Below are 27,143 nucleotides of genomic sequence, written 5' to 3'. Positions count from 1 at the left end.
CCAAGAATAAAGAAGTGATTAATAATCCTACTCTCTTCTTCTCTGGTCAAACCACATCTGGAATAATGGGTGAAGTCATGCTTACCACATTTGGTAAAGAACATTGATAAACTATAGAATATCCAGAAAAGGGTAACCATATGGGAAATGGCTTCAAGATTATGTCATTTGATACTATATAATGATCAATTCTGATGGACGTGGCCATCTTCAACAATGAGACGATCCAAATCAGTTACAATAGAGCAGTAATGAACTGAACCAGCTACACCCAGTGAAAGAACTCTGGGAGATGACTATGAACCACTACATAGAATTCCCAATCCCTCTATTTTTGTCCGCTTGCATTTTTTATTTCCTTCACAGGCTAATTGTACAATATTTCAAAGTCTGATTCTTTTTGTACAGCAAAATAACTGCTTGTACATGTATACATATATTGTATTTAATTTATACTTTAACATATTTAACATGTATCGGTCAATCTGCCATCTAGAGGAAGGGGTGGGGGGAAGGAGGGGAAAAGTTGGAACAAAAGGTTTTATAATTGTCAATGCTGAAAAATTACCTATGCATATAACTTATAAATAAAAAGCTATAAAAAAGATCATGTCATTTGAGAATTAGTTGAGAGAACTAGAGAAAGAAAAACTGAGACATGAGGGAGATAGGACATGATAGATACTTAAAGTGTTTGAAAGTATGAAATATTCTCATACTCCTCTTTTTATTGTATACACAATTCTAATAAGCAAGTTCTAAACTACCATAGCAGCTAAGTAGCAAATGAAGAGATTTGTGGAACTGCTAAAGAACTTTGCTTTAGCTGACAGTGAGAATTAAGGCAGGAAGCCTCTTAAAAAGCTGACACAAGTATACATCAAATATACCAATTTGGGATTACTCAGTGTAGGAACAAGGAGACATGTATCCACACTAATTCCTAAGGGTATCATTCTCATTAAAGTACAAGAGAATAATTGATGAACATAATGACACTGAGTCACCAAAAAGAGATTAAATTATATTGAATAGGGATTATCAATTGTAGTAATGGACCATATAAGAAGGACACAAGTATAGATTTCTGATGTTTAAAATTCATAACAAGGATAAAATATCATCATTCTTTAAAAGAATATTTTTTCAGCAAAAATACAAAATCAGTCCAAATACAGTTAATAGAACATTATTAATACAAAAGTATAGTTTATAGACCTAATGATATTCATAGATAAATTTTGATAAAATTAGTGAGAGTACTAGTATTTAAGATAAATCTATTTCCTATTAAAAAAATTCATGTAAAAATTTTTTTGAGTTCCAAATTCTCTTCTTCTTTCTTACCTCTCCCCCTCCTTGAGAAAGCAAGTAATTTGCTATGGATTATACATATATAATCATTCAAAACCTCTTTCAATTTTAGACATATTATAAAAGAATACAGGAGAAAAATAAAATCACTTTTCTTCTCTGTCATATTAGTCCATCTCATAATTGTACAGTGATATCTTAGCATTGTTTTAATTTGCATTTCTTTAAGCAGTAGTGGGTTTTGTTGTTTCTTTTTAATCAAAGCTTTTTTATTTTCAAAACACATGCATTGATAATGTTTCAACATTGTTTGCAAAACCCTCCTTCCCCTATACCCCCTTGCCTAGATGGCAAGTAATCCAAAATATGTTAAACATGTCAAAATATATATTAAATCCAATATATGTATACAATAATTTTACTGAACAAGAAAATCAGATCAAAAAGGAAAAAAATGAGAAGATAAAATGCAAGCCAACAACAACAGAAAGAGTGAAAATGATATGTTGTGATCCATACTCACCTTTCTCTGGGTGCAGATGATGCTCTTCATCAAAAAACCATTGGAATTGGCCTGAATCATCTCATTATTGAAGAGAGCCATGTCCATCAGATGATCATCGTATAATCTTGTTGCCATGTATGATGATCATCTGGTTCTTCTTATTTCACTTAACATCAGTTCATGTAAGTCTCTCCAGGCCTCTCTGAAACCATCCTACTGGCCATTTCTTACAGAACAATACTATTCCATAATATTCATAAACAATAATTTATTCAGCCCTGTCCCAACTGATGGGCATCCACTCAAGTTTCCAATTTCTTGCCACTACAAAAAGGACTGCCACAAACATTTTTGCACATGTAGATCCTTTTCCCTCCTTTAAGATATCTTTGGGATGTAATCCCTATAGTAACCCTGCTGGATCAAAGGGTATGCACAGTTTGATAACTTTTTGAGCATAGTTCCAAATTGCTCTCCAGAATGGCTGGATCAGTTCACAATTTCACCAACTATGTATCAGTGTTCCAGTTTTCTCACATCCCCTCCAACATTATCTTTTCCTGTCATATTTCTCTAATCAGTAGTGTTTTAGAGCATTTTTCATGTGATTATTGATAGCTCTGATTTCTTCTGAAAACTGCTTGTTCTTATCCTTTAACCATTTATCAATTGGGTAATAATTCATATTCTTTATGAATTTGAGAAGCAAGACCTTTATCAAATAAACTTAATGTAAAAATTTCCCCCCCCCCATATTTATTGCTTTCCTTCTAATCTTGGGAGCATTACTTTGGTCTGTGCAAAAAAAAAATTTTTTTTAATTCAATGTAAGCAAAGTAAACCATTCTATATCCTGGTCTCTTATCTAGTCATAAATTCTTCTCTTATCCAGAGATCTGACAAGATAAAATATTCCATACTCCCTTAATTTGCTTATGAGATTTCTCTTTATATCTAAATCAGGTAACCATTTTAACCTTATCTTTGTATTTGATGTGAGATGTTGCTCTATGCCTACTTTCTACTAAATGGCTAAGAAAAGCTGTTCTTGAGAACTGTGAGTTGTATTCATTGTCAGCCAATTTGTAATAATTTTTTTTATCACTTATGGTAGTTTTCTATTTTGATTTTAGCAATTTCATGTAAGACTATACCCTCAATCACCTTTTGCCCTAAGTTTCATCCACAAAACCAAAAATTCTGGATATACTTTATTGACCCACTACTAGTTTTATATATGGTACATTTTTTTTCTTCCAAAAGGTTTGAGTTGGTCCTGCTCAATATCATAAACCATGGTTAAATTTCCAGAATATCTTATCATCCTCTATCATGTGGAAAAATATGTTTTCATCCATGTTAAATTTCTCTCAAAAACTTTTTATTTTTTTAAATTTGTAAAGGGCTTGAAACTCCTGAGTCCATGCACTGAGGTCAGGACAGCCGAACACTTAAGGCTAACTACCGATTAGACAATACTCTATGGGCATATGCTTGGAAAATGGCCCTTCCCACTGTCCTGTGCTGGCTCAATGATTGGTGTATACAAAGGATTGTAGGAGGGACTAGAGGGTGGAATAAGACTAACCAGAGTCACTTTGGCGATAGAAGAGGGAGAAGGAAGGTTGCGGAGATTCTGCTTCCATCCAATTCAATCCTGCGTCTGAAGACCAAGAATAAAGACTAAGAACTTTTGCTTATCCTGACTCCGGCTGATTCTAAGGTATCCAGGATGCTAACATGGTCATCACATAAACTGAGGTGCTAAAAACTGGCAGTTCTTAAGTGCCTAATCTAGAAAGTTCAGCTACCTGAGTAATTTATTCCACAAAAGTTCTAAATAACTGAGGTTTTACCATTGTAAAGATCATCTTGTTCCTAGGACAACATTGAACCACCAGCTTTGCTACAAAATGGAATTCAATTCCAATATTTTAGAAGAACAAGCTGAATCCGATGCCAAAAGCAGGTACTTGCTCCATGAATTTATAGAGCTAATGTTTGATTTTCCCTGGCAATTAGTGACAAGAACATGCTAAGTCAAAAGCCTCAAGTTTTAATTGCAATCCCAATTAAATCATTTTTATCAGAGTTGCTACCAATTAGAAAAATTAATTTGTCATTCATTGTTTTCCCTTGAAAAACTTTTTTAGATTTCAGAGCTATATTTTCTTCTGAATTAAATGCTTTTTGAAAATCAGACAGTAGATATAACTAGACATCATCTCTACTTCTCTAAGTTCTGTGATTATAAAGAGGTGATCTACTGTAGAAAAATTGTCTGCAAGAGTCTACTTACCTTATAGATAAAACAGTTATTAAAAGAATTTCAAGCTATTAGCCATTTCAAATCACCCTCACTAATAGAAATGCAAATCAAAACACCTATAAGGTTTCATTCTAACACCAGCAAATTGACAGAAATGACAAAAGATATAAATGGTTAATCAACTGACCATTGGGAAGGCTGTGGAATGACAGGCATACTCATATATTGTTGGGGGAACTGTGAATTGATCTATCCATTCTGGAAAACAATTTGTAATTATACTTAAAAGTGATCAAAATGTCAGAAATTGAAGTCAGACAGAAATAAAAGTCACGTTATTACCAAAGTATGTTGACAAATTTTTTTTTGCGGTAGCAAAAAAACTAGAATTAAGTAAATGACCATTATTTGGAAAATGACTAAATAAATCTAATAATTTCTGAAGGCAAAAGAATAGTACATGAACCAAAACAGAATGGATTAAACAAAAGAAACGGGAAAACAAAATAATTACATTGTAGTCATTCTAAGTGGAAGTTTAATTAGTGTAAATGGAAAGGACAAAGAATGAAACAGAAGGCTATATAAACATCATCGTGGTAAACAATCATTTATTAAATATTCTATTATGCTAAGTGCTGAGGCACAAAGAAAGGCAAAAAATATTGTCCCTGTCTTCTAGGAGCTCACTTTCTAGTCAGGGAGGCAATATGAAAACCACCTTTGTAGTGACATCAAGAGAGAGATGTATCTCTAGCTGTATGTGGGAGTAAATTGAAAGAAAATTGGAAAAGATCAAAAGGGGTCACATTGTGAAAGGTTTTAAAAGCCAAACAGGATTTTATATTTGATCCCGGAAATAATGAATCGTTGAAGTTTGTTGAAGAGAAGTGTATGTGACATGCTTACACTTTTAAGTAAATAACTTTGACAGTAGGGTGGAGATTGGCTTAGAGTAGAGATACTACTAGGTCTAGTTAGGTTAGAATAGAGAGACTAGTAGATCTAATCAGAAACTATTATAATAGTCAATAGCTATAATGGTCAAGGAAAATAAACCTCTTCTTCTTTAAAAGGATGGAGAACTGTGTGCAAATATTTCATGTATTTTATATTTATTTGATGTTTTCTGAACTAATTTTTCTTTTTCTCTTTGAAACAGACTCATGAATTAGAAGGAGGTAGATTATATTCAAAATGAAGGTGATCTAAAAACAAAATGTAATCATTTTTAAAGTTTAACTACTATATTTGGATCAAAGATACTCTCATTAATGACATAGATTATTCTCAGGTATTTTATAGAAATGGGACAATTTTGGTTTGCTTTTGATATCTTTCTAGAGATCATGTGACAAAGTGCAAGAATAGACAAACTACAGTCTGAGTAAATCCAAAACCTTTTTTTTTTTTTTTTTTGGAAGACTAAGAATTTTTTAAAATATATTTTTCAAATAAGATTTAATTGTATTTATATATGTAAAAATAATTCTTAGCTTATGATCTATACAAAACTAGGAAGCACAGGCCATATTTGTCAATCCCTGACATAGTATATAGAAAGCCAGCCCTTAGAGATATAAAGACTGGGATGCAAGGCTCACCTCTGACACTAGGGAATTTAGGATCAGATTAACTTTTCCGTGCTCTCTGGTGATCCTCTAAGGCTTTATGATGCAGAAGCCATTTGCCAGTTTAACATTAATAGAGTTCCTTATAACTCAGCTTCTTAAACTGTGGTTCAGGACCCCATATGGGGTCTCATAAGTGAATGTGAGAATTGCAAAATTATTATTTATTATCAGCAAATGTTTGATTTGTGTAATTATTTATATATCTGTATATCTAGGGTCATGTAAAAATTTCTCAAATAAAAAGAGATTGCAAATGGAAAAAAATTTAAGAAGCCCTGCTTTATACTATAAATTTAGAAGTACTCTCTATGATATTTTCTATTGTTTTTAGGAATATAGAAGTTTAAACTACCTGAATGATTCCAAATATTTCAGAGATTTTTCCCTGTATGGTTTGGTCAAGATAAATTGCTCTTTTCAATTTTCTCTTTTTAAATATATGTGTTATTCGACATTATTTGGCAAGGAATTTGGCATGTTTAATTTAAAGAAGACTCATATCCATCTTCAAGTATTTGAAGAACTGTTCATTCATTTGAAGAACTGAAGAAGGATTTGACTTTTTCTGTTTGTCCTCAAAAAACAGAACCAGAAGCAACAATAAGTGAAAGTTACTAAAAACCACATTTAGGTTTAATGTCAAAAAAACCTTTGCAACAAATTAAGGTTAACCAAAAGTGGAATGGGTTGCTTCAAGAAGTGGTGAATTCCCCTTCCTTGGGGATTCTCAAGCAAAGGTGAAATCATTAGAAAGGTGTATTCTTACAGGAAATCCTCTCTTATATGGATTAGACTCTTAAGGCACTGAGATCCTTTTCAATTCTCATAGTTTGTGATTCTGTGAAAAATCGTTATAGCTTCCTCACATAAATCAGCTGGTACTAAGATGGAAGAGTCCAAATGTGAAGATTTTATTATCATTGCTAAAGAAACTAGTTCAAAATAAAATCTGACAAATTTTGTATTTGTTCTTTCCCTCCTTGTGCTTTCCTTTCCACTTTCAGATAATCTGGTTTAATTGGATCTCTCACTCAGCTCTCTCCTAGATTATTTTCTTCTCAGCTGCTTTGTTTGATTAAACTAGTTTTCTGTCATTCTACTCTATAATATTTTATCAATGTACCATGTATTGATAGTGCCTTTGGCTATTGTGGTTATGTACTTGGCAAGAAGTTTGGGGTTTTCCTTGTTTGATTTATTTTTGGAGAAAGTGTGCAGATTCTTTTGTCTGTGTTTTGGTGTTACTTTTGTATCATTTAGACATCTCTAAAAAATGTAGAGGTCAAAGTCAGTCTCTTCTTTTCTTTTTCCCATTTTGGGATAAGATTGAACAGCTTATTTAGATAAATTGGTGCAGGGTCTATTATCACAGTGATGTGTGTACTTTTTTTTTCTTTATCTTTCCTTCTAATCTCATATTTATTTTGATCTTTGCTCTAATTAGTCAGTGATACCTGATTGTGGAGTGGCTACTGCATCTGTAACTTGTTTTTTCCTATCAGTTAAGATAGACAGTTTCATTTTTCTTTTATTAGGTGCACTTACCATGTCCTTCCGATTGCTTCTTAAAGAAAAGTATTCATGATTCAAGGACGTGAGCCTTCTGAATAGTGCAGAGCCTTTAAACTAATCTTTCTTTGATCCAAAAACATATTTTCCAATAGATTTTCACATAAATTCTTAAGCCCCTCTTCTAAAAAGCCATTCTTTGTAACAGAGGAGGAAAAAAGGATTTTTATTAAAACAAAAAAGGCATGAAGCAGATCCTATATTTCATTCAGTACTATACGTTCTTTTTTTTTTTTTTTATAGTAACTTTTTATTGACAGAATCCATGCCAGGGTAATTTTTTTACATTATCCCTTGCACTCACTTCTGTTCCGATTTTTCCCTCCCATCCTCCACCCGCTCCCCTAGATGGCAAGCAGTCCTATACATGTTAAATAAATTACAGTATATCCTAGAAACAATATATGTGTGCAGATCCAAACAGTTTTCTTGTTGCACAGGGAGAATTGGATTCAGAAGTTAAAAATAACCCGGGAAGAAAAACAAAAATGCAAACAGTTTACATTCATTTCCCAGTGTTTTTTCTTTGGGTATAGCTGCTTCTGTCCATCATTGATCAATTGAAACTGAATTAGGTCTCTTTTTCAAAGAAATCCACTTCCATCAGATTATATCTTCATACAGTATCGTTGTTGAAGTGTATAATGATCTCTTGGTTCTGCTCATTTCACTTAGCATCAATTCATGTAATTCTCTCCAAGCCTCTCTATATTCATCCTGCTGGTCATTTCTTACAGAACAATAATATTCCATAACATTCATACACCACAATTTACCCAACCATTCTCCAATTGATGGGCATCCACTCAGTTTCCAGCTTCTAGCCACTACAAACAGGGCTGCCACAAACATTTTGGCACATATTGGTCCTTTTCCCTTCTTTAGTATCTCCTTGGAGTATAAGCCCAGTAGAAACACTGCTGGATCAAAGGGTATGCACAGTTTGATAACTTTTTGGGCATAACTCCAGATTGCTCTCCAGAGTGGTTGGATTCGTTCACAGCTCCACCAACAATGTATCAGTGTCCCAGTTTTCCCACATCCCCTCCAACAATCATCATTATTTTTTCCTGTCATCTTAGCCAATCTGACAGGTGTGTAGTGGTATCTCAGAGTTGTAGTACTATACATTCATTGTTCCTTCCCCACAAGCTGCCTAAAAAAGAATAAAAAGAAGATTGTAAGGAGCAAGAGCATATGTGGGACAATGTGGCTAGATGCCCTACCTTTGGTCTAGGAGTCCAGAGGAGAGCCCCAGTTTGAACCCCAGGACAGACCTCAGAAAATAATGATAAGAGTGTGAGGCTTAATCAGGTCATTGTCCTGAATACTTTGGGCTAGAACTTGATTACACTATTCACTGTTAAAAATAAAGCAAAAAAAAAAAAAAAAATGAGCAAGCAAAGGAAAAAGAACCCAACCATACATAACTACTGTTGGGATAGAGAATATCTGGGTTCACATCCAGAAGAAAGTAATGGCGATGTTTCCCTATAAACAACTTTAAAATAACACCTCAAATAAGATTTTGGAGGATAGATTCACTGAAATGTCAAGTGGGACATTTTTTGGCCTAATTAAACTTAGAGGAGCCATAAGAAAGGTTTGTAACATCAGAATAGAAGTCTATGCAGAACACATATACATGGTGGCATCAATAGTGGCCATGATAGCAGCAGCAGCAACTTTGGGAGCTTTCAGCCCAGAAATGGTAAGGTAGTCAGACAATTAGTCAGAAAGAGATTATAAGTGGACCCATTGCTGGCACTGGATACTAGCAACTCTATTGCCCATACCCATTTCTGGGTCACAGTTCCAAGGTGGAAAAGAATGCTATTGCTTATATCTGCAGGACATCAGAGGCCTTTCCTGGGTAAAGACCAAAGTACAGACCAGGAAAGCAGTGATCACATTGCTCCATGGATCACACTGGGTTGGAAGTGTTAAAAAAAACATTCAGACTTTCAGAACTAACTGAAAACTGCAGCATGAAAAAGCTTAAAAGATTCAATATTTCTCACCTCTAGTTAAATCAAACCCAGCTTTAACATAAAGTTCAAAATCAAGAAATAGGCAGAGGAGATAGGCAAACAGTAACATCAAAGAATTTGACCATAAAAAGCTATTAACTACCAAAACACAAACTCAGAAACAGACAATAACTCTAAAATAGCTTCTAGCAAATCCTCAAAGAAAATATTGCTAATTGGACACAAATGCAGTAAGAATTCTTTCAAGAGTTAAAGAAAAATAAGAGTGGTAGAGGAAAAATTGGGGGGAGAAGAGTGATGCAAGAAAGTTATGAAAAGAGAATTAACAGCTTGGTTAAAAAAAAAAAAAAAAAAAGGTGGGGAAGCACAGAAAAATATTGAAGAAAACACCTTAAAAACCAGAGTTGTTCTAATAAAGAGGCATGAAAATTCACTCAACAAAAGAATTCATTAAAAATTAGAATTGAGTAAGTAGAAACTAATGGCTCAATGAGACACCAAGGAGTAATAAAACAAAATCAAAAGAATGGAAAAAAATAAGATATGAAATAGCTCATCAGAAAACTGATAAGGAAAATAGATCAAGGAATGATGATTTAATAATTATTAGACCACTAGAAAGCCATTGTCAAAAAACATCATATTGCAAGAAATTATCAAGGAACATTGTCTCAGTATCTTAGGGTAAAGTAGAAATTGAAAGAATCCACCAATCACTTTCTGGGAAAAAAAATCCCAAAATGAAAATTCCTAGAAATTTTATACAGAATTCCAGAGTTCCCAGGTCCAGGAGAAAATATTATAGACAGGCAGAAATAAACAATTCAAATATCATGGAACTACAGTCAGCTTCCACATTAAAAAATCAGAATATGATATTCCAGAAAGCAAAGAAAGCTTATTAAGACTTTTTATTTTCAAAACATATGCATGGATAATTCTTCAACATTAACCCTTGCAAACCTTTGTGTTCCAATTTCTCCCCCCCCCCTTTAACCCTATCCCCTTCCCTAGATGTCAAGTAATCCAATATATGTTAAACATGGTAGAAATATATTTTAAATCCAATATATGCATACATTTTATACAATTATTTTGCTGCACAAGAAAAGTCAAATCAAACTGGAAAAAATGAAAAAGAAAATAAAATGCAAGCCAACAACAACAAAAAGAGTGAAAATGCTGTGTTATGATCCACACTCAGTTCCCACAGTCCTCTCTCTAGGTGCAGATGGCTCTCTTCATCACAAGACCATTGGAACTGATTTGGATCCTCTCATCGTTGAAGAGATCCACGTCCATCAGAATACATCCTCATACAGTATTGTTGTTGAAGTGTATAATGATCTCCTGGTTCTGCTTATTTCACTTAGCACTTCACTTTCATGTGAGTCTCTCCAGGCCTCTCTGAAATCATCCTGCTGGTCATTTCTTACAAAACAATAATATTCCATAGCATTCGTATCCCATAATTTATTCAGCTATTATCCAATTGATGGGCATCCATTCATTTTCCAGTTTCTAGCCACTACAAAATGGGCTGCCACAAACATTTTTGCACATATGGATCCCTTTCCCTCCTTTAAGATCAAAGGGTTTTCACAGTTTGATAACTTTTTGAGCATAGTTCCAAATTGCTCTCCAGAATGGTTGGATCCATTGACAGTTCCATCAACAGTGTATCAGGATCCCAGTTTTCCCACACTCCCTCCAACATTTGTCATTATCTTTTCCTGTCATCTTAGCCAATCGGAGAGGTATGTTGTAGTGGTAGGTCAGAGTCGTCTTAATTTGCATTTCTCTGATCACTAGTGACTTAGAGCACCTTTTCATATGACTAGACATGATTTCAATTTCTTCATCTGAAAATTGTCTGTTGATATCCTTTGACCATTTATCAATTGGAGAATGGCTTTAATTCTTATAAATGTGAGTCAGTTCTCTATATATTTTAGAAATGAAGCCTTTAGGGGACAGCTAAGTGGTACAGTAAATAGAGTACCAGCTCTGAAGTCAGGAGGATCTGAGTTCAAATGTGGCCTCAGACACTTAACACTTCCTAGCTGTGTGACATTGAACAAATCACTTAACCCTCAATTGCCTCAGGGGGAAAAAAAAGACAGAAAAGAAAAGAAATGAGGTCTTTATCAAAACCCTTGAATGTAAAAATGTTTTCCCAGTTTATTGCTTCGCTTCTAATTTTGTCTGCATTGGTTTTGTTTGTACAAAGACCTTTTAAACTTAATATAATCAAAATTATCTATTTTGTGCTCAATAATGATTGGTCACCAATTCCTTCCTCCTCCACGGATCTGAGAGGTAAGCTATCCTATGTTCTAATAATTTGCTTATATATCATGTCTAGATCATGAATCCATTTTGATCTTATCTTGGAATATATATGGTATTAGGTGTGGATTAATGCCTAGTTTCTGCCATACTAGTTTCCAGTTTTCTCAGACTGTTGTTGTCAAATAGTGAGTTCTTATCCCAAAAGCTGGGGTCTTTGGGTTTATCAAATATTAGATTACTATAATCATTGACTTTTTTGTCCTGTGAACCTAACCTAGTCCACTGATCGATTACTCTATTTCTTAGCCAGTGCCAAATGGTTTTGATGACCATTGCTTTATAATGTAGTTTTAAATCTGGCACAGCTAGGCCACCTTCATTTGCATTTTTTTCATTAATTCCCTTGAAATTCTTGGCCTTTTGTTTTTTCAGATGAACTTTGTTGTTTTTTCTAGATCTGTAAAATAATTTGTTGGGGGTTTGATTGGTATAGCACTAAGTAAGTAGATTAATTTATGTATTATTATCATTTTTATTATATTCACTCAACCTACCTAAGAGCACTTTATATTTTTCCATTTGTTTATATCTGACTTTTATTTGTGTAGAAGGTGTTTTGTAGTTGTGTTCATATAATTCCTGACTTTGTCTTGGCAGGTAGACTCTCAAATATTTTATATTATCAATAGTTATTTTAAATGGAATTTCTCTTTGTACCTCTTGCTGCTGGACTTTGTTCATAATATATTAAAATGCTGATGATTTCTGTGTATTTATTTTGTATTATGCAACTTTGCTAAAATTGTGGATTGTTTCTAGTAGTTTTTTTAGTTGATTCTCTAGAGTTCTCCAAGTATATCATCATACCCTCTACAAAGAGCAATAATTTGGTTTCCTCATTACCTACTCTTAATTTCTTTAATCTCTTTTTCTTCTCTTACTGTCAAACTAACATTTCTAATACAATAGTGAATATTGCTTTAACCTGATTTTATTGGGAATGGTTCCATTTTATCTTCATTACATATAATGCTTACTGATGGTTTTAAATAGCTGCAACTATTTTAAGGAAAAGGCCATTTATTCCTATGCTCTCTATTGTTTTTAATAGGAACAGGTGTTGGATTTTATCAAATACTTTTTCTGCATCTGTTGAGATAATCATATGGTTTTGTTAGTTTGGTTATTGATATATCAATTATACTAATAGTTTCCCTAATATTGAACCAGCCTTGCATTCCTAGTATAATTCTACTTGATCATAATGTATTATCCTGAGGATGACTTTCTATAATCTCTTTGCTAATATTGTATTTCAGATTTTTACGTCAATATTCATTAGGAAAATTGTTCTATAATTTTCTTTTTCTGTTTTCAACCTATCTGGTTTAGGGATCGGTACCATGTCTGTGTCATAAAAGGAATATGATAGGGGTGCTTCTTTCCCTATTTTTAAAAATTATTTGTATAGTATTTGGAGTTAGTTAATTGTTCTTTACATTTAGAACATTCACATGTAAATCCATCTGACCCTGGAGGTATAGCTGATTCTGTCCATCATTGATCAATTGGAACTGAATTACATCCTCTCTTTGTTGAAGATTTCCACTTCCATCAGAATACATCCTCATACAGTATTGTTGTTGCTGTGTATAATGATCACCTGGTTCTGCCCATTTCACTTAGCATCAGTTCATGTGAGTCTCTTCAGGCCTCTCTGAAATTGTCCTGCTGGTCATTTCTTACAAAACAATAATACTCCATAACATTCGTATCCCATAATTTATTCAGCCATTATCCAATCGATGGGCATCCATTTACTTTCCAGTTTCTAGCCACTACAAAAAGGGCTGCCACAAACATTTTTGCATATGTGGATCCTTTTCCCTTCTTTAAGATCTCCTTGGGATACAAGCCCAATAGTAACACTGCTGGATCAAAGAGAATGCACAGTTTGATATCTCTTTGAGCATAGTTCCAAATTGCTCTCCAGAATGGTTGGATCCCTTCACAGTTCCACCAACAATGTATCAATGTCCCAGTTTTCCCACATCCCCTTCAACATTCTTCATTATCTTTTCCTGTCATCTTAACTAATCTGACAAGTGTGTAGTGGTATCTCAGAGTTGTCTTAATTTGCATTTCTTTGATCAGTAGTGACTTAGAAAACCTTTTCATGACTAGACATGGTTTCAATTTCTTCATCTGAAAATTATCTGTTCATATCCTTTGACCATTTATCAATTGGAGAATTCACCGATTGATTCATTCTTTAGGATGAGATTATTTAGTTTCCAATTAATTTTTGGTGTATTTTCTTTCCCATGGTCTTTTATTGAATGTAATTTTTATTGCATCATGATCTGAAAAAAAATGCATTTACTATTTGTGCCTTTCTGCATTTGATTTTGAGGTCTTTATGCCCTAATATATGGCCAATTTTTGTATTGGTTCCATGAACTATCGAGAAAAAAGTGTACTCCTTTCCGTCTCCAATTTTCTTCAAAGATCTATCATATCCAACTTTTCTAATATTCTTCTTACCTCCTTAACTTCTTTCTTCTTTATTTTGTGGCTTGATTTATCTAGTTCAGAGAGAGCAAGCTTAACATCTCCCACTATTATAGTTTTGCTGTGTTCTTCTTGCAGCTTTTTTAACTTCTTTAGGAATTTCCATGCTATACCACTCGGTGCATATATATTTGGTATTTATATTTCTTCATTATCTATAGTACCCTTTAGCAAGACATAGTTTCCTTCCTTATCTCTTTTATTTAGATCAATTTTTGCTTTTGCTTGATCTGATGGCTACCCTTGCTTTTTTGACTTCACCCAAAGCATAATAGATTCTGCTCCAGCCTTTTACCTTTACTCTGTATGTATTGCTCTGCTTTAAATGTGTTTCTTGTAAACAACAAATTGTGGGACTTTAGCCTTTTATCTAGTCTGCTATCCATCTCCATTTTGTGGGAGAGTTCACCCCATTCACATTCACAATTAAAATGACTAATTCTGTATTTCCTGCTGTCTTATTTACCCCAAATTATGCTTTTCTCTTTCCTTTCCTCATTTCCCTCCCCCCCAGTATTTTACTTCTGACCACCACTTCAATCAAGCAGCCCTCTCCCTTTATAGACCCTTCCCCTTTTATATACCTTTCCACTACTATTTTTGTTTTCCCTTTTTTTAGTCTCCCTGTTTCTTTTCCCCTTTTCCCTCCCACTTCCCTATAAGGTAAGACAAGTTTCTCTGTGAAACCAAATATGTGTAATATTTTCTCTTTGAGAAAATCTGATGAGAGTAAGATTCACACAGTGTTCATCACCCTCCCTTCTTTCCCTCAGTTATAATAGGTCTTCTTTGCCTCTTCATGAGATGTAATTTCCTTCATTTTACCTCCATTTCCCTCTTTTTTTCCAGTACAATCCCCTTTCTACCTCTATTTTCTTTTTTATATTAAGACAGTAAAATCAAATTATAGCTGCACTTTCTATGTACATCCATAATAACAGAGATATAATTTTCTCAAGAGTTCTTTTCTTTTTACCTTTTTTATGCTTCTCTTGAGTCCTATATTTGGAGGTTAAATCTTCTGTTCAGCTCTGGTCTTTTCATCAGAAATAAATGAAATTCACCTGTTTTGTTGAATGTCTAGTCTTCTTCCCTGGAAGAAAATGCTTAGTTTAACAGCAGGATGGTTTATTCTTGGCTGCATTCCAAGTTCCTTTGCCTTTTGGAATATCAGATTCCAGGCCCTTCAATCCTTTAAGGTGGAAGCTGCTAGGTACTGGGTAATCTGATTGTGGCTCCTCAGTGTTTGAATTGTTTAATTTCTTGCTGTTTGCAATATTTTTTTCCTTGGTCTGATAGTTCTGAAATTTAGCCACTATATTCCTTCAAGTTTTCATTTTGGGGTCTCTTTCAGGAGGTGATTGGTCAATTCTTTCAATGGCTATTTACCTTCTGGTTTTAGGACATCAGGGCAGTTTTTCTTGATGGTTTCCTGAAAGATAATGTCTAGGTTCTTTTTTCCATCATGGTTTTCAAAAAGTCCAATAATCTGTAGATTGTCTCTCCTGGACCTATTTTCTATGTCAGTTGTTTTTCCAAGGAAGCATTTTACACTTTCTTCTATTTTTTTTTTTTTGTTTGTTTTGCTTGACTGATTCTGGATGCCTCATTGAGTCATCTATTTCCATTTGTTCAGTTCCGATTTTTAGTGAATTATTTTCTTCATTACCTTTTTTTACTTCTTTTTGTATTTGCCCAATTAAATTTTTAAATGAGTTGTTTTGTTTTATGAATTTTTTTCCACTTCACAAATTTTGTTTTTTAAAGAGTTATTTTCTTTTTCCATTTCACAAATTCTGTTTTTTAGGGAGCTGTTTTCTTTTTTCCATTTTGTCAAATCTATTTTGTAAGGCGTGATATGCTTTTTCCATTTTACGAAATGTATTTTGTAAGGAGTTTTCCTCAGATAATTTCTTTGTTTCCTTTTCCCAACCTCTTGCAAAATTTTCTCTTTTTTGTCCAATTTTTCTTCTAGCTCTCTTTTAAAATCCTTTTAAATTTCTTCCAAAAGAGCCTTGTGTGATGAGGATCAATTTATATCACCTTTTGGGGATTCATCTGGAGACGATCTGCTTTTAGTCTCTTCAAGAGTTTGAAATCTGTTCTTCTCTCACTATAAAAACTATCTATGGTTAGAGGGTTTTTTGTTTGTTTTTTTTTTTTTTTGCTTTTTTGCTCTTTTTTTTTTTTTTTTTTAAGTTGAAGTCTGCTTTTAGGGCAAGAGAGAGATTGTTCTGGTTCCCTCGATAAGCTATTCGATAAGGATCCTCGATAAGGATTCACTATTGATCTTTTGTGTTTAAATTGGGTGTTTTATAACTTCTCCACTGATAAACTGGCCAACACTGTAGTGGAGTCTTCCCCATAGATTCTCCTGCCTACACTGTCCCAGTCTTCAAGGCCACACTGTGCTCAACCTGCTTCCACTTGGCCCTCCTTCATCTGTACCCGATTGAAACAGACCTTTTCTGGAGATCTTAAAAATTATCTTCTGCTGGTAATTTGTTACATTCCCAATATTTGTGGATTCTGTCCAAAACCAGTTCACAGGCTGGATTTTTTGTTAGTTGGATGGTTGTAGGAAGACATTAGAAAATGGCATGTCTCCTCCCCATTATCTTTGGTCTTCCCCCCATTACCAGGAAATGGGATTATAACTAAGAATGTCCTACCCAGCAAAACTGAATAAAATCTTTCAGCTTTTAATGAATATCAAGGACTTTTAAGAATTCTTGATGAAAAGATCAGAAGTGCTGGATAGAAAATTTAACATTCAAACACAAGATTCAAGAGAAGTATAAAAAGGTAAATATGAAAGAGAAAATATAGGAGATTCAATAACATTGAACCATTTTCATTCCAATATTGAAAGATGATTGATGTAACTTCTAAGAACCTTATAATTTTTTTCTAACATGAATAATATAGAAATGTTTTGCATGATTGTATAATTGACATATTTCTTGTCTTCTTGGGCTGAGGGGAGAGAATTTAGAACTCAGAACTTTTAAAATGTGTAAAAATAAATAATTCTTCAAACGATTTTTTAAAAACCAGGTAAGAAACTGAGAATCAGAGGTCAAATGACTTGCCGAAGGTCACATACGAAGTAAGTGTTAGAGCTAGATTTGGTCACAGATCTTCTAATTCACCAGCCAATTGCGTTTCCATTCCACTACCCAGGTAGTGGTAGCAGAATTGAAACTTTGTTAATATGACTCCAAATCTAGGGATTAAAATCAGTTACTGGAAATGAGTCCTGAAAGGAAACAGATTTTTAAAACCTCCTACAATCATTCTGTATTGAGTTTTGTGGTTCAATTGTGTCTCACTCTTCATGACTCTATGGACCATACTATCCATGGGGCTTTCTTGGCAAAGATACTGGCATGGTTTATTATTTCCTTCTTTCTCCACCTCATTTAACAAATGAGGAAACTGAGGCAAACAGGGCTAAGTGACTTGACCAGAGTCACACATTTTTAGTAAGTGTCTAAGGCCAGATTTGAACTCTGGTCTTCCTGACTTCAATCCACTAAGCTACCTCATTGTCTATATTGAGTTAACCAAATATTAACAAATTCTTTTGTGACTCTGCAATTCCTGTCTTAAGATGCCACAATGAACTATATACTCTGAATTCCTAACATGCCCTACTGTTCTCCAATTGCTTTGCTTCTGTTTAAATTGCTCCCTATGCGTGGGATGTCCCACTCCTTAGTTGAACACCTTTCCTTTAAAGTACAAATCAAATGCTATCTCTTGTGATTTTATCACATTCTTTTACTAGAATATAAGTGCTATGAGAATGTGGACCATGTCATATTCTATCTTGAAAAACAGTGCAGAATAGTGAAATAATTGCTGACTTTTGAGAAAGAAGAGAGAAATTAATCTGTCTTCCAGTGTTTAGAGAGAAAATTGTAGTTTAAATCTTTCCCATCAGAGAGATTTTTCCTCTAGTCACCATTGTGGGGTTTTACAATCTCATAATCAGAAATATTTTTCTCAAATCAAATCCCTCATCATCCAATCACCATCCAAATGTAGTATATCCAAGATGGACATAGGAATTTTCATTTTGAACATGGAAACTGATCCTCATTGTCCTTTTTTAACAGAAAGTTCTTTAATTTGTTAATTTTCTCTTTTATAGGTTATATAATTTTAATTCTTTTGCCTGTCTTCATAGACCAAGCCTTATTTTTCTTATGGACTAAAATCAGTCAAAAGACACTAATAAAAAGGCAACTTAATTTTAAAAGATAGAAACATAAAATACTTTTACATACCTTAAAAAATAAGGAAGATAAAAATTAACTGAATGACCCCTATGTATAACATATTCTTCAGTCGGCAAGTGTATAATGAATAATCTATACATTCTACCTGAGAAACACAAGTTTAAAACCTTAGCTTAAAGAGCTAGCTGTTTAATTTCTAAAGAAAATTCACATTCTTATTTTCTGATTGTTTAAACTAAGTACTAACCAAACTTTATAGTACTGAAAACAAATATCTAGAAATTGTATGATTTGCAGGTGTTGGAGAAGGCTTCATGGAAGAATGGAACATGAGTTAATTGTTTCAAGTATTACCTCAGGCATAAGGAAATGAATGAGTAGCTGGGACACCGAATACTTACAAAATATACAAATCTTCAAATCAAGGAGATCAAAAACTCAGGTTAGCAAATAAAACAAAATGCAAGAAGATTTACCAAGCCAAGAGAACAGTTAGTGACTGCTGAATCCACAGGAACTGAAGCTGCAGCATGAAGTGTGGTTAGTTGAATGGTGTTCCTGACAATAAAAAGAGTAAAGGAATGGATAGTTAGTGGGAATTATCCTTAGGCAGCTACTATACAAACCTCAGGTATTATTATTTTTCTCTTCTCCTAGAGAGAACCACTTCTAAGCAAGGGAACCCTAGCCTACAGGTCTGCAATGAGGTGACCAAAAAATACCTGGGTAGGAAGTATAAGAATAGGAAACTGGCATATGGAAAATGTAAAGGCTAATAGAAAGGGAAAAAAGCACACTCTAGGCAGGAAAAACAGAATAGGCAAAGACAAGGAGATAGACATAAATAGGGGAGATAGTAAAGAGACCAGCTTTGCTCCTAGAACTGAAGTTACTTGTTAAGAAAAAAAATGGAAAATAAGATTGCATAGCTAGAAAGGGACCATATCACATCTTTCTTGATTTTAGGATAAGTCAGCATTGTGATAGTGCAAAGAATGTTGGATGTCAAGTTGGTAGAGACTTGATTTAAAATTTGTGTTAAATATACTTTGTGTGATCATGAGCATTTAACCTCTCTCAATCTTATTTCCTCATCTGTAAGATGAAATTGTGCCTTTCTCATAAGTTGTTTCAAAGCTCTATGTAAGTGTCAACTATTATGAAAACTCTATGATGATAGTAACTGATAAGAGCTTCTTAACAGCCCTGTGAGGTAAGTACTACAGAGATTATCCTCTTTTTGCAGAAAAAGGAATCAGATATTTAGCCAGGTTAAACAAATGTCAGATCTTAAGTCCATCATTCTGTCCACTATTGCCATACATTGCATCTGATACCAAAATGAGCCTATTGAAAAGCCTATTGACCTTATTTGTTTTTCCATTGTTTTTTGTTTTTCCAAAAAAATAGGAAATGGTTTGAATAATTTTTTCCATTGAATGAATTCAACTGACCGGCAATTTTTGTATTATGTAAACACAGCCTGATATTTTTTTTCCCTCTAAGACACTTTTTTCTTCAGAATTCTGGCATAGTTTTTATTTTTCATGATATTTTTACTGATGTTATTCAGCAATTTGTTCTCCATTTCTTCACAACCTTTCTGTTGTTTTCATTAATCAGGATTGATTTCTTAAATCCAGATCACTTAACTACCTTTGTACCTTCAAATAAGCTTTCCATTAAGACTCTTCTTTTCTCTAAGATCCTTTATAATAAGGATCACAGGTTTCCGTGATGATTAGTTAACTTTGTAAAGTATTTTTAAAGTAAATAATGGCCAAAAAGGGGGTAGAGCCAAGATGGCAGAGAGTGAACAGGTCTTTATTTGAGTGCTTCCTGGTTTCCCTCAGATTAACACCAGATCCAAGCCTCTGAATTGGTTTTGGTGTTATAGGCCAGAACTCTGTATCTGAAACAAGGATTCTTAGAAGGTGTTAAGTCAGTGGAATTGATAAAACAATGGTTATCTAGTTTAGCATGGTGCTTAATAGTTCTCTAGTTCAGTACATGTACTTAGTACTTAATATAGTTTCACAAGATTCACACCTGTGATAATGGAGTATATAACAATCAGCAAAAACTGGATGAGATTGATTCCATCTTTGGTCAGGCTCCTGGTGGCTCTCCTGGAGGACTGAGAATCAGATTCATTCACTCCATCTCACACTACCATGGTGGCAGGCTCTCCTCCTTTGCTTCTCCACTGAAACCAAGACTCCTGAAAGGCTCTCAAGAAAGCTAGCTGGGCCCCAGGCAAGGAAACTAGATTGTGAAGGAGATAATAAAGACTTTTGGACTTTAATACCTGACTATTCTTGTGATGATTATTCTGCTGAAAGGAAGGCTGCTCCAGAGACCTCCAGAAAACCAAACAAGAACACTACATTTTGGCACTAGAACATTATATTTTGGAGTAACAGAACCCACAAATATTTGAAGTGTAACAAAATTCCAACAGAAGATATTTTAGAAGAAATTCAGGAAAGATTTGTTTCAATTGGGCAGAGAAGGGCATGGCCCTTCGGGCGAGCACAGTGCAGCTCAGGGAGGTCCAGGGTGGAGAGATCCTACCTCAGGAATTTAGTGGGAGATTCTTAGCCAAAATGCAGCAGAGTTGGCTACTCTGTCCTGGTGAAGCCAGTGGATCAGCAATCTAACTGTGAGACCTCCAGCTCAACTACAGAAGGAAAAGAGTGAGCCCCTGAACCCCACCATAACAAGGGACTTGACTACACCCACCCTGCATCAATAGGAAACCAGTAGCACCAGCCTCAGGGCACTGTGTAGCCACTGTTGCCTCTAGAGGAAGTTTGAGACAGTCTCCCTTTTGCCTTAATAGCAGACCTCAACCTTTTAAAGCAAAAAGAACTCTGATAATAGATAGCTTTTACAGAGACAGAGAAGAACAGACCTCAAACCCCGAGAACATTGAAGGTGTTGTCTCCAGATGAAATCTCAAAGGGTGATATAAGTTAGTCTCCAATTCAAAATGCTCTCTTAGAAGAATTTTTAAAGGATCTTAAAAGAAAAAAGAAAAATGGCAGCTTGAAAAAGGAAATAGAAATTGTCTGAAGGAAACCATTCCTTAAAAAATAGTTTTGGCAAAATAAAAAAAAAAAACACCTCCTTGAAAAACAGAATTTGTGAAATGAAAAAAAAATCCAATAAATAATATAAATATAATAAGAATTCATTTATTCTGAAATTAGTCTTTTGTTAATTTCAGCCTCCCAGGACACTACTATGGCTGAATAAAACTGAAAAGCCAGCTTCTGAACCAGGAACAATGATATCAATGTTTCCTTAATTTTTTCTTAAAATAAATTTGTTTTGATGTAAGTTAGTAAGAACTGAAATTACCTTGTTTAACTTTGAGAAAATGAGGCTAAAAGATAGACATTTAAAATCCTAAAAATTATAATTAAAAAATTATTCAAATTTGTTGAAATTCATCAATAGAACTGTTAAAGAAACTCCCACTTTGACACTGACATTGAATTCATTATACATGAGTTTAAAAAGACATGATAATTAACTGTGCATACCCTTTGATCCAGCAGTGTTACTACTGGGATTATATCCCAAAGAGATTATAAAGAAGGGAAAGGGACCTGTATGTGCATGAATGTTTGTGGCAGCCCTTTTTGTAGTGGCTAAAAACTGGAAACTGAATGGATGTCCATCAGTTGGAGAATGGCTGAATAAATTGTGGTATATGAATATTATGGAATATTACTGTTCTGTAAGAACTGACCAACAGGATGATTTCAGAAAGGCCTGGAGAGACTTACACGAACTGATGCTGAGTGAAATGAGCAGGACCAGGAGATCATTATATACTTCAACAACAATACTATATGATGACCAGTTCTGATGGACCAGGCCATCCTCAGCAACGAGATCAACCAAATCATTTCCAATGGAACAGTAATGAACTGAACCAGCTATGCCCAGAAAAAGAACTCTGGGAGATGACTAAAAACCATTACATTGAATTCCCAATCCCTATATTTATGCACACCTGCATTTTTGATTTCCTTCACAAGCTAATTGTACAATATTTCAGAGTCTGATTCTTTTTGTACAGCAAAATAACGTTTTGGTCATGTATACTTATTGTGTATCTAATTTATATTTTAATGTATTTAACATCTACTGGTCATCCTGTCATCTGGGGGAGGGGGTGGGGGGGTAAGAGGTAAAAAATTGGAACAAGAGGTTTGGCAATTGTTAATGCTGTAAAGTTACCCATGCATATATCCTGTAAATAAAAGGCTATTAAATAAAAAAAAAAAAAGACATGATAATTAACTTTTTTTTTAAATTACTTAATTTTAAAGCCATTCAGAAGTAGTTTTCCAGAATATCAGAAAAATCTACAAAGAATGGAAAAAAATCTTTCTGTTACTATATATAATGTATTCCTGGTTCTACTTGTTTTGCTCAGCATCAATTCATGTAAGTCTTCCTAGACTTTTCCAAAATCAACCTGCTGGTTGTTTCTTATAGAATAATAATATTCCATTACTTTAATATGCCACAGTTTATTCAACTATTTTCCAATTGATGGACATCCACTTATTTTCCAATTCTTTGCCACAACAGAAGGTGCTACAAATACTTTTGCACATGGGGATATTTTTCCATCTTTTATGATCTCTTTGGGATACAAATCTAGTAGTGGCATTGCTGGATCAAACAGTTTTATAGCCTTTTAGGCAGAGTTCCAAATTACTCTCCAGAATGGTTGGATTATTTCACAAGTCTACCAACAATGCAGTAATGTCCCAGTTTTCCTACATCCCCTCCAACATTCATCATTATCTTTTCCTGTCATCTTAGCCTATCTGATAAGTATGAGGTGTTACCTCAGTGTTGTTTAATTTGCATTTCTCTAATCAATAGTGCTTTAAAGAATTTTTTCATATAACTGTAGTTGACTGATTTCTTCATCTGAAAATTGCCTATTCATATGGAATATTCATTTTTAAATGTGCAATAGGCAGTTGTTTATGGATACATAGATCTGGATACATAGATCTGAGTGTCATCTTCATAAATATAGTTATGCCCATGGGGATTGATAAGATTACTAAGAAAGAGAATATAGAAGATACAATTTTACATTTTCAAAAAAGTTTTTCTTGAATGAATGAAGTTTTAAAAACTTAACACACTACCTTTCTACTTATTGAAACCATTCTTTAAAAGATTCACCTCAAGTCCAGTCTTCTCTAAGCACTTTCTCCTTTCTCTGAGTAAATAGTAAATAGTAAAATCAGTAATCATTAATCTCATAATATATACTCTATGTACCAATTAATTTAATTTCATCTCATTAGATTATAAACTCCTTAAAACCTTAAATTCTTATCTCAGTCTTCTATGTCTATGGCCCAGAATCAACTATCATGAAGAAATGACAACCAAGGCAAATAAGAGACTTGCCCAAACTCATATGACTAGTCACTAGCATAGCTGGAACTAGAATCTCATCCTGATCATATAATGTTCACTCAGTACAGGCCTGGTAATTAATTATAGCTTGAACCTGAAATAATTCCATTCCATAACTGCATTTACTGTTTTACTTTTTTTTGTCTTTGCAGTTGACCTTCCCCTGTATTTCCCTCGAGACCAGCCTACTCTCACCTTTCAATCAGTCTACCACTTTACCAATAGTGGACAGTTGTACTCTCAGGCCCAGAAAAATTATCCATACAGCCCACGATGGGATGGCAATGAGATGGCCAAAAGAGCAAAGTAAGTAAAATTCACTGTTCCACTTGTGCTCTCTTCCCCCATGCATTCCTTTGGAATTTCCCAAACATTGTGCTAGCACTGGTAAGGCATATGTCAACTTCATTATCGATGTGTATATCTCTGCAAAATATACTGCCAAGATAAGTGAACTTATCCACCGCATTCAAAACTTCTCCATTTGCATAACTAACAGTGCCACAAACCACTGGAATTGGCTGAGGGAGAACCTGTTTGATTTTATTTGTTAACCCAAAATTAGCACACTATACTTTGTTGCATCTCAGTTTTGGAGGCTGCATTGAAGGCACAGTCATCTGCATACAAAAAATCGTTCACCAGTACTTTCTCCACTTTAGTTTTGGCTTATACCCTTTTCAAGTTGAAGAATTTACCATCAATGCAGTAACTGACTTTAAAGCCATGTTCATCCTCATTGAAGGAGTTTGACGGGATGACTGAAAATTTCATGCTAAAAAGCATGGGAGCAAGCATACAGCTTGTGTCACTGCATTGGCAACTGGGAAAGCTCAAGAGCATTGTCCATTGTCCAGAATCATTATGAAACTGACATATTGTACTGGAGAACTTCTCTGAGTAACTAAATTTTGACAGTTTTCCATAAGTTCTTGTGACCGACGGTATCAAAGGCCTTGGTCAGATGTACAGATAATGTTGTATACAGACCTCTATTCTGCTCCTGGCATTTCTCCTGGAGTTGTTGGGCAGCAAACACCATATCAACAGTTCCTCAGCCCCTTCTGAACTTCTACCGCCCCCTCACCCTCCTTTCAGTTAGATGATCTTCCAGGTATAGGATCAGTCTATTAAAGAGGACTCTGGAAAGAATCTTGTCAATAGTGACAAAGAGAGAGAGAGAGACAAACACACACACACACACACACACACACACACATCCTTCCTCTGTGATTATCACAGAACAATCTGTTCTCTTTACCTTTATAGAAATGGACAGTGGAAATATCCTTGAATTCCTGAGACATAATCTCTTGCCATATAATCTGGAAAATTTCAGTCAGCTTTTGTATGAATAGTAAACTCCCCGACTTGTAAATCTCAGCTGGAATAGAATCAGTACCAGATAATTTACCAAATAAAAGTAATCTAATGGCCTTCAAAACCTCTTCTTTAGTTGGTCTTTCACTACGGAGTAATCACTCCCTAGATTTCAACCTAAGATCAGTGGCTTCAGCATTGATTGGTGACAGTCTGTGGTGAACACTTATGGAAATGTTCATCCTATCTCTCAAGGATCATGCCCTTATCACCAATCAACTCATCACTGAGTAGTTGAAATGTACCATAGGTCTTTGGTCCATAAATAGCCTTCTGTGCATCATGAAAGTGCTTTCGATTGTTACTATCAGCATAAAACTGAATTTCATCTGCCTTCTTACTGAATTAAGAATTCTGCATCTCTCAAAGTTTTGATTGTACTTTTGATGAAATTGAATGCTACCTTCTTAGAGATGGATAAACTATCCTGCTGGCATACTCTACAGAATTCCTATTTTTTATTTAGCAGTTTCTGAATTACTCCACTATTTTAATCAAATCAGTCTTGATGTTTGCAAGTTTTCTGACCCACATGGACAAAAGCAGTGCTTTACACCAGATCCCTAAAAAGTGTCCACTTCTTTTCTTTTCTATTCCACTATTGCCAATTGTGTATTGACTCAGCTTAGTCTCCAAGTTAGCAACAAACTGTTCCCTCTCAAAGAATCACTCTAATCTATTAACATTAATTCTTCTGCTTCTTTTTGCCATGGACCTGCTCTTTTGTTGAATGTTGTGAGTATTCAGCTTGGAGAGAATAAACGTCTGTGAGCAATCAAGCACTCTGCATCATATCTTGCCTTTATCATTCTCACATCCTGTCTGCCTCTTCTCCTCATAATCACATGTGCATCCATCAAGTTTTATTGCATTTAGACAAACAGAATAAAGTGATGATGATGAGAAGGTTATGAAATACAAGAGTTTTCAGTAGTAAGTGACCATTGCTGTTGCTGTTTCCCACTCCATTCCTCCCATTGCAGGACTCCCTGCCATGTCTGCTAGTCAGAGCCTACTCTCGCATTAAAGTCACTCAGAATTATAAGCTTGCCTTGGCACATTGGCACATTGATGATAAGGATCTCCAGATCTTCATAAAATTTTTCTTTGACCTCATCAGGGTTTGTCATGGTGGGAGCTCAGCCCTGATGACAGTGGTGTGGCATTTTCCTGCAAGTGGCAATAGCATTGTCATGAGCCTTTTGTTTACCCCTTTTGAAAGACACAGGGATATGTTTACTATATTAGTTTTGATTGCAAAACCTACACCAGCCTCATGTCTGTCCAGTATCAGTGAGCTGGCCTTCATTTGCCAACTCTGTTTCACTCAAGGCTGCTAATTGGACGTGATACCTGTTGAATTCTCTCTCAACAAGAGCTGTTCATCTTTCAGGTCTATTGGATTTTATGTTGTCTATAAAGTGTATGCACATTCCAGGTACAAATGGTAAGCAGAATTTGCACAAGTTTTGTGTATATTCTTTAGTGTCTTGATCCTCTCATGATCATCAGGCCATGGTTAGATAAGCAGACAATTTCAGGGCATCTTTTCTAGCTCCTTCCTCACTGCTGGAGGTGAGCAGTATGATCCTTAAAAGGCTGCTCAGACACCCAGGGGGCCACGAATCCCACTGCTGCTTCCAGTGAGAAGACCACCCTGTGGCCTGGGTCCCTGTGTGCAGGACTGTGGCTCGTTCCCAGCACTTCTGCATTTGCTGCTTTGTCATGGGACTTTGAGATAGGTAGAAAGGGTAAAAGGGCTTGGTGATGTCTTTTGATTCGTTAGTAAATTGGATTTCAGTGAGGCAGAGTTTCACGGAGTCATCCACTCTCTCTTCCATAGTTCTCACAGTCCAATTTCAGGACAGAGTCAAGAATGACTGGTGATGACTCGAGATGCACTGGGTGTCTAAC

At 34.8% G+C, this 27,143-nt stretch overlaps 1 protein-coding gene across 2 annotated transcripts in view; it reads left to right on the top strand.

Moving 5' to 3' along the window:
- The window catches only part of BABAM2 (BRISC and BRCA1 A complex member 2), a 490,988-nt gene that overhangs the window by 395,046 nt on the left and 68,799 nt on the right, over positions 1–27,143 (top strand). Inside the window, exon 11 of one of the 2 annotated variants that reach the window (XM_031951330.1) lies at positions 24,002–24,155. The exons of the other annotated variant lie outside the window; for it this stretch is intronic. Coding sequence (XP_031807190.1) covers positions 24,002–24,155 — 154 coding nt within the window. The remainder of the gene's footprint in view (positions 1–24,001; positions 24,156–27,143) is intronic. 2 annotated transcript variants of the gene reach the window in all.

This window comes from Sarcophilus harrisii, chromosome 2, assembly GCF_902635505.1.
Source record: "Sarcophilus harrisii chromosome 2, mSarHar1.11, whole genome shotgun sequence".
NCBI classification, from domain to species: domain Eukaryota; kingdom Metazoa; phylum Chordata; class Mammalia; order Dasyuromorphia; family Dasyuridae; genus Sarcophilus; species Sarcophilus harrisii.
The sequence above is the reverse complement of the archived record's forward strand: the minus strand, read 5'-3'. Positions and strand labels throughout refer to the sequence as shown.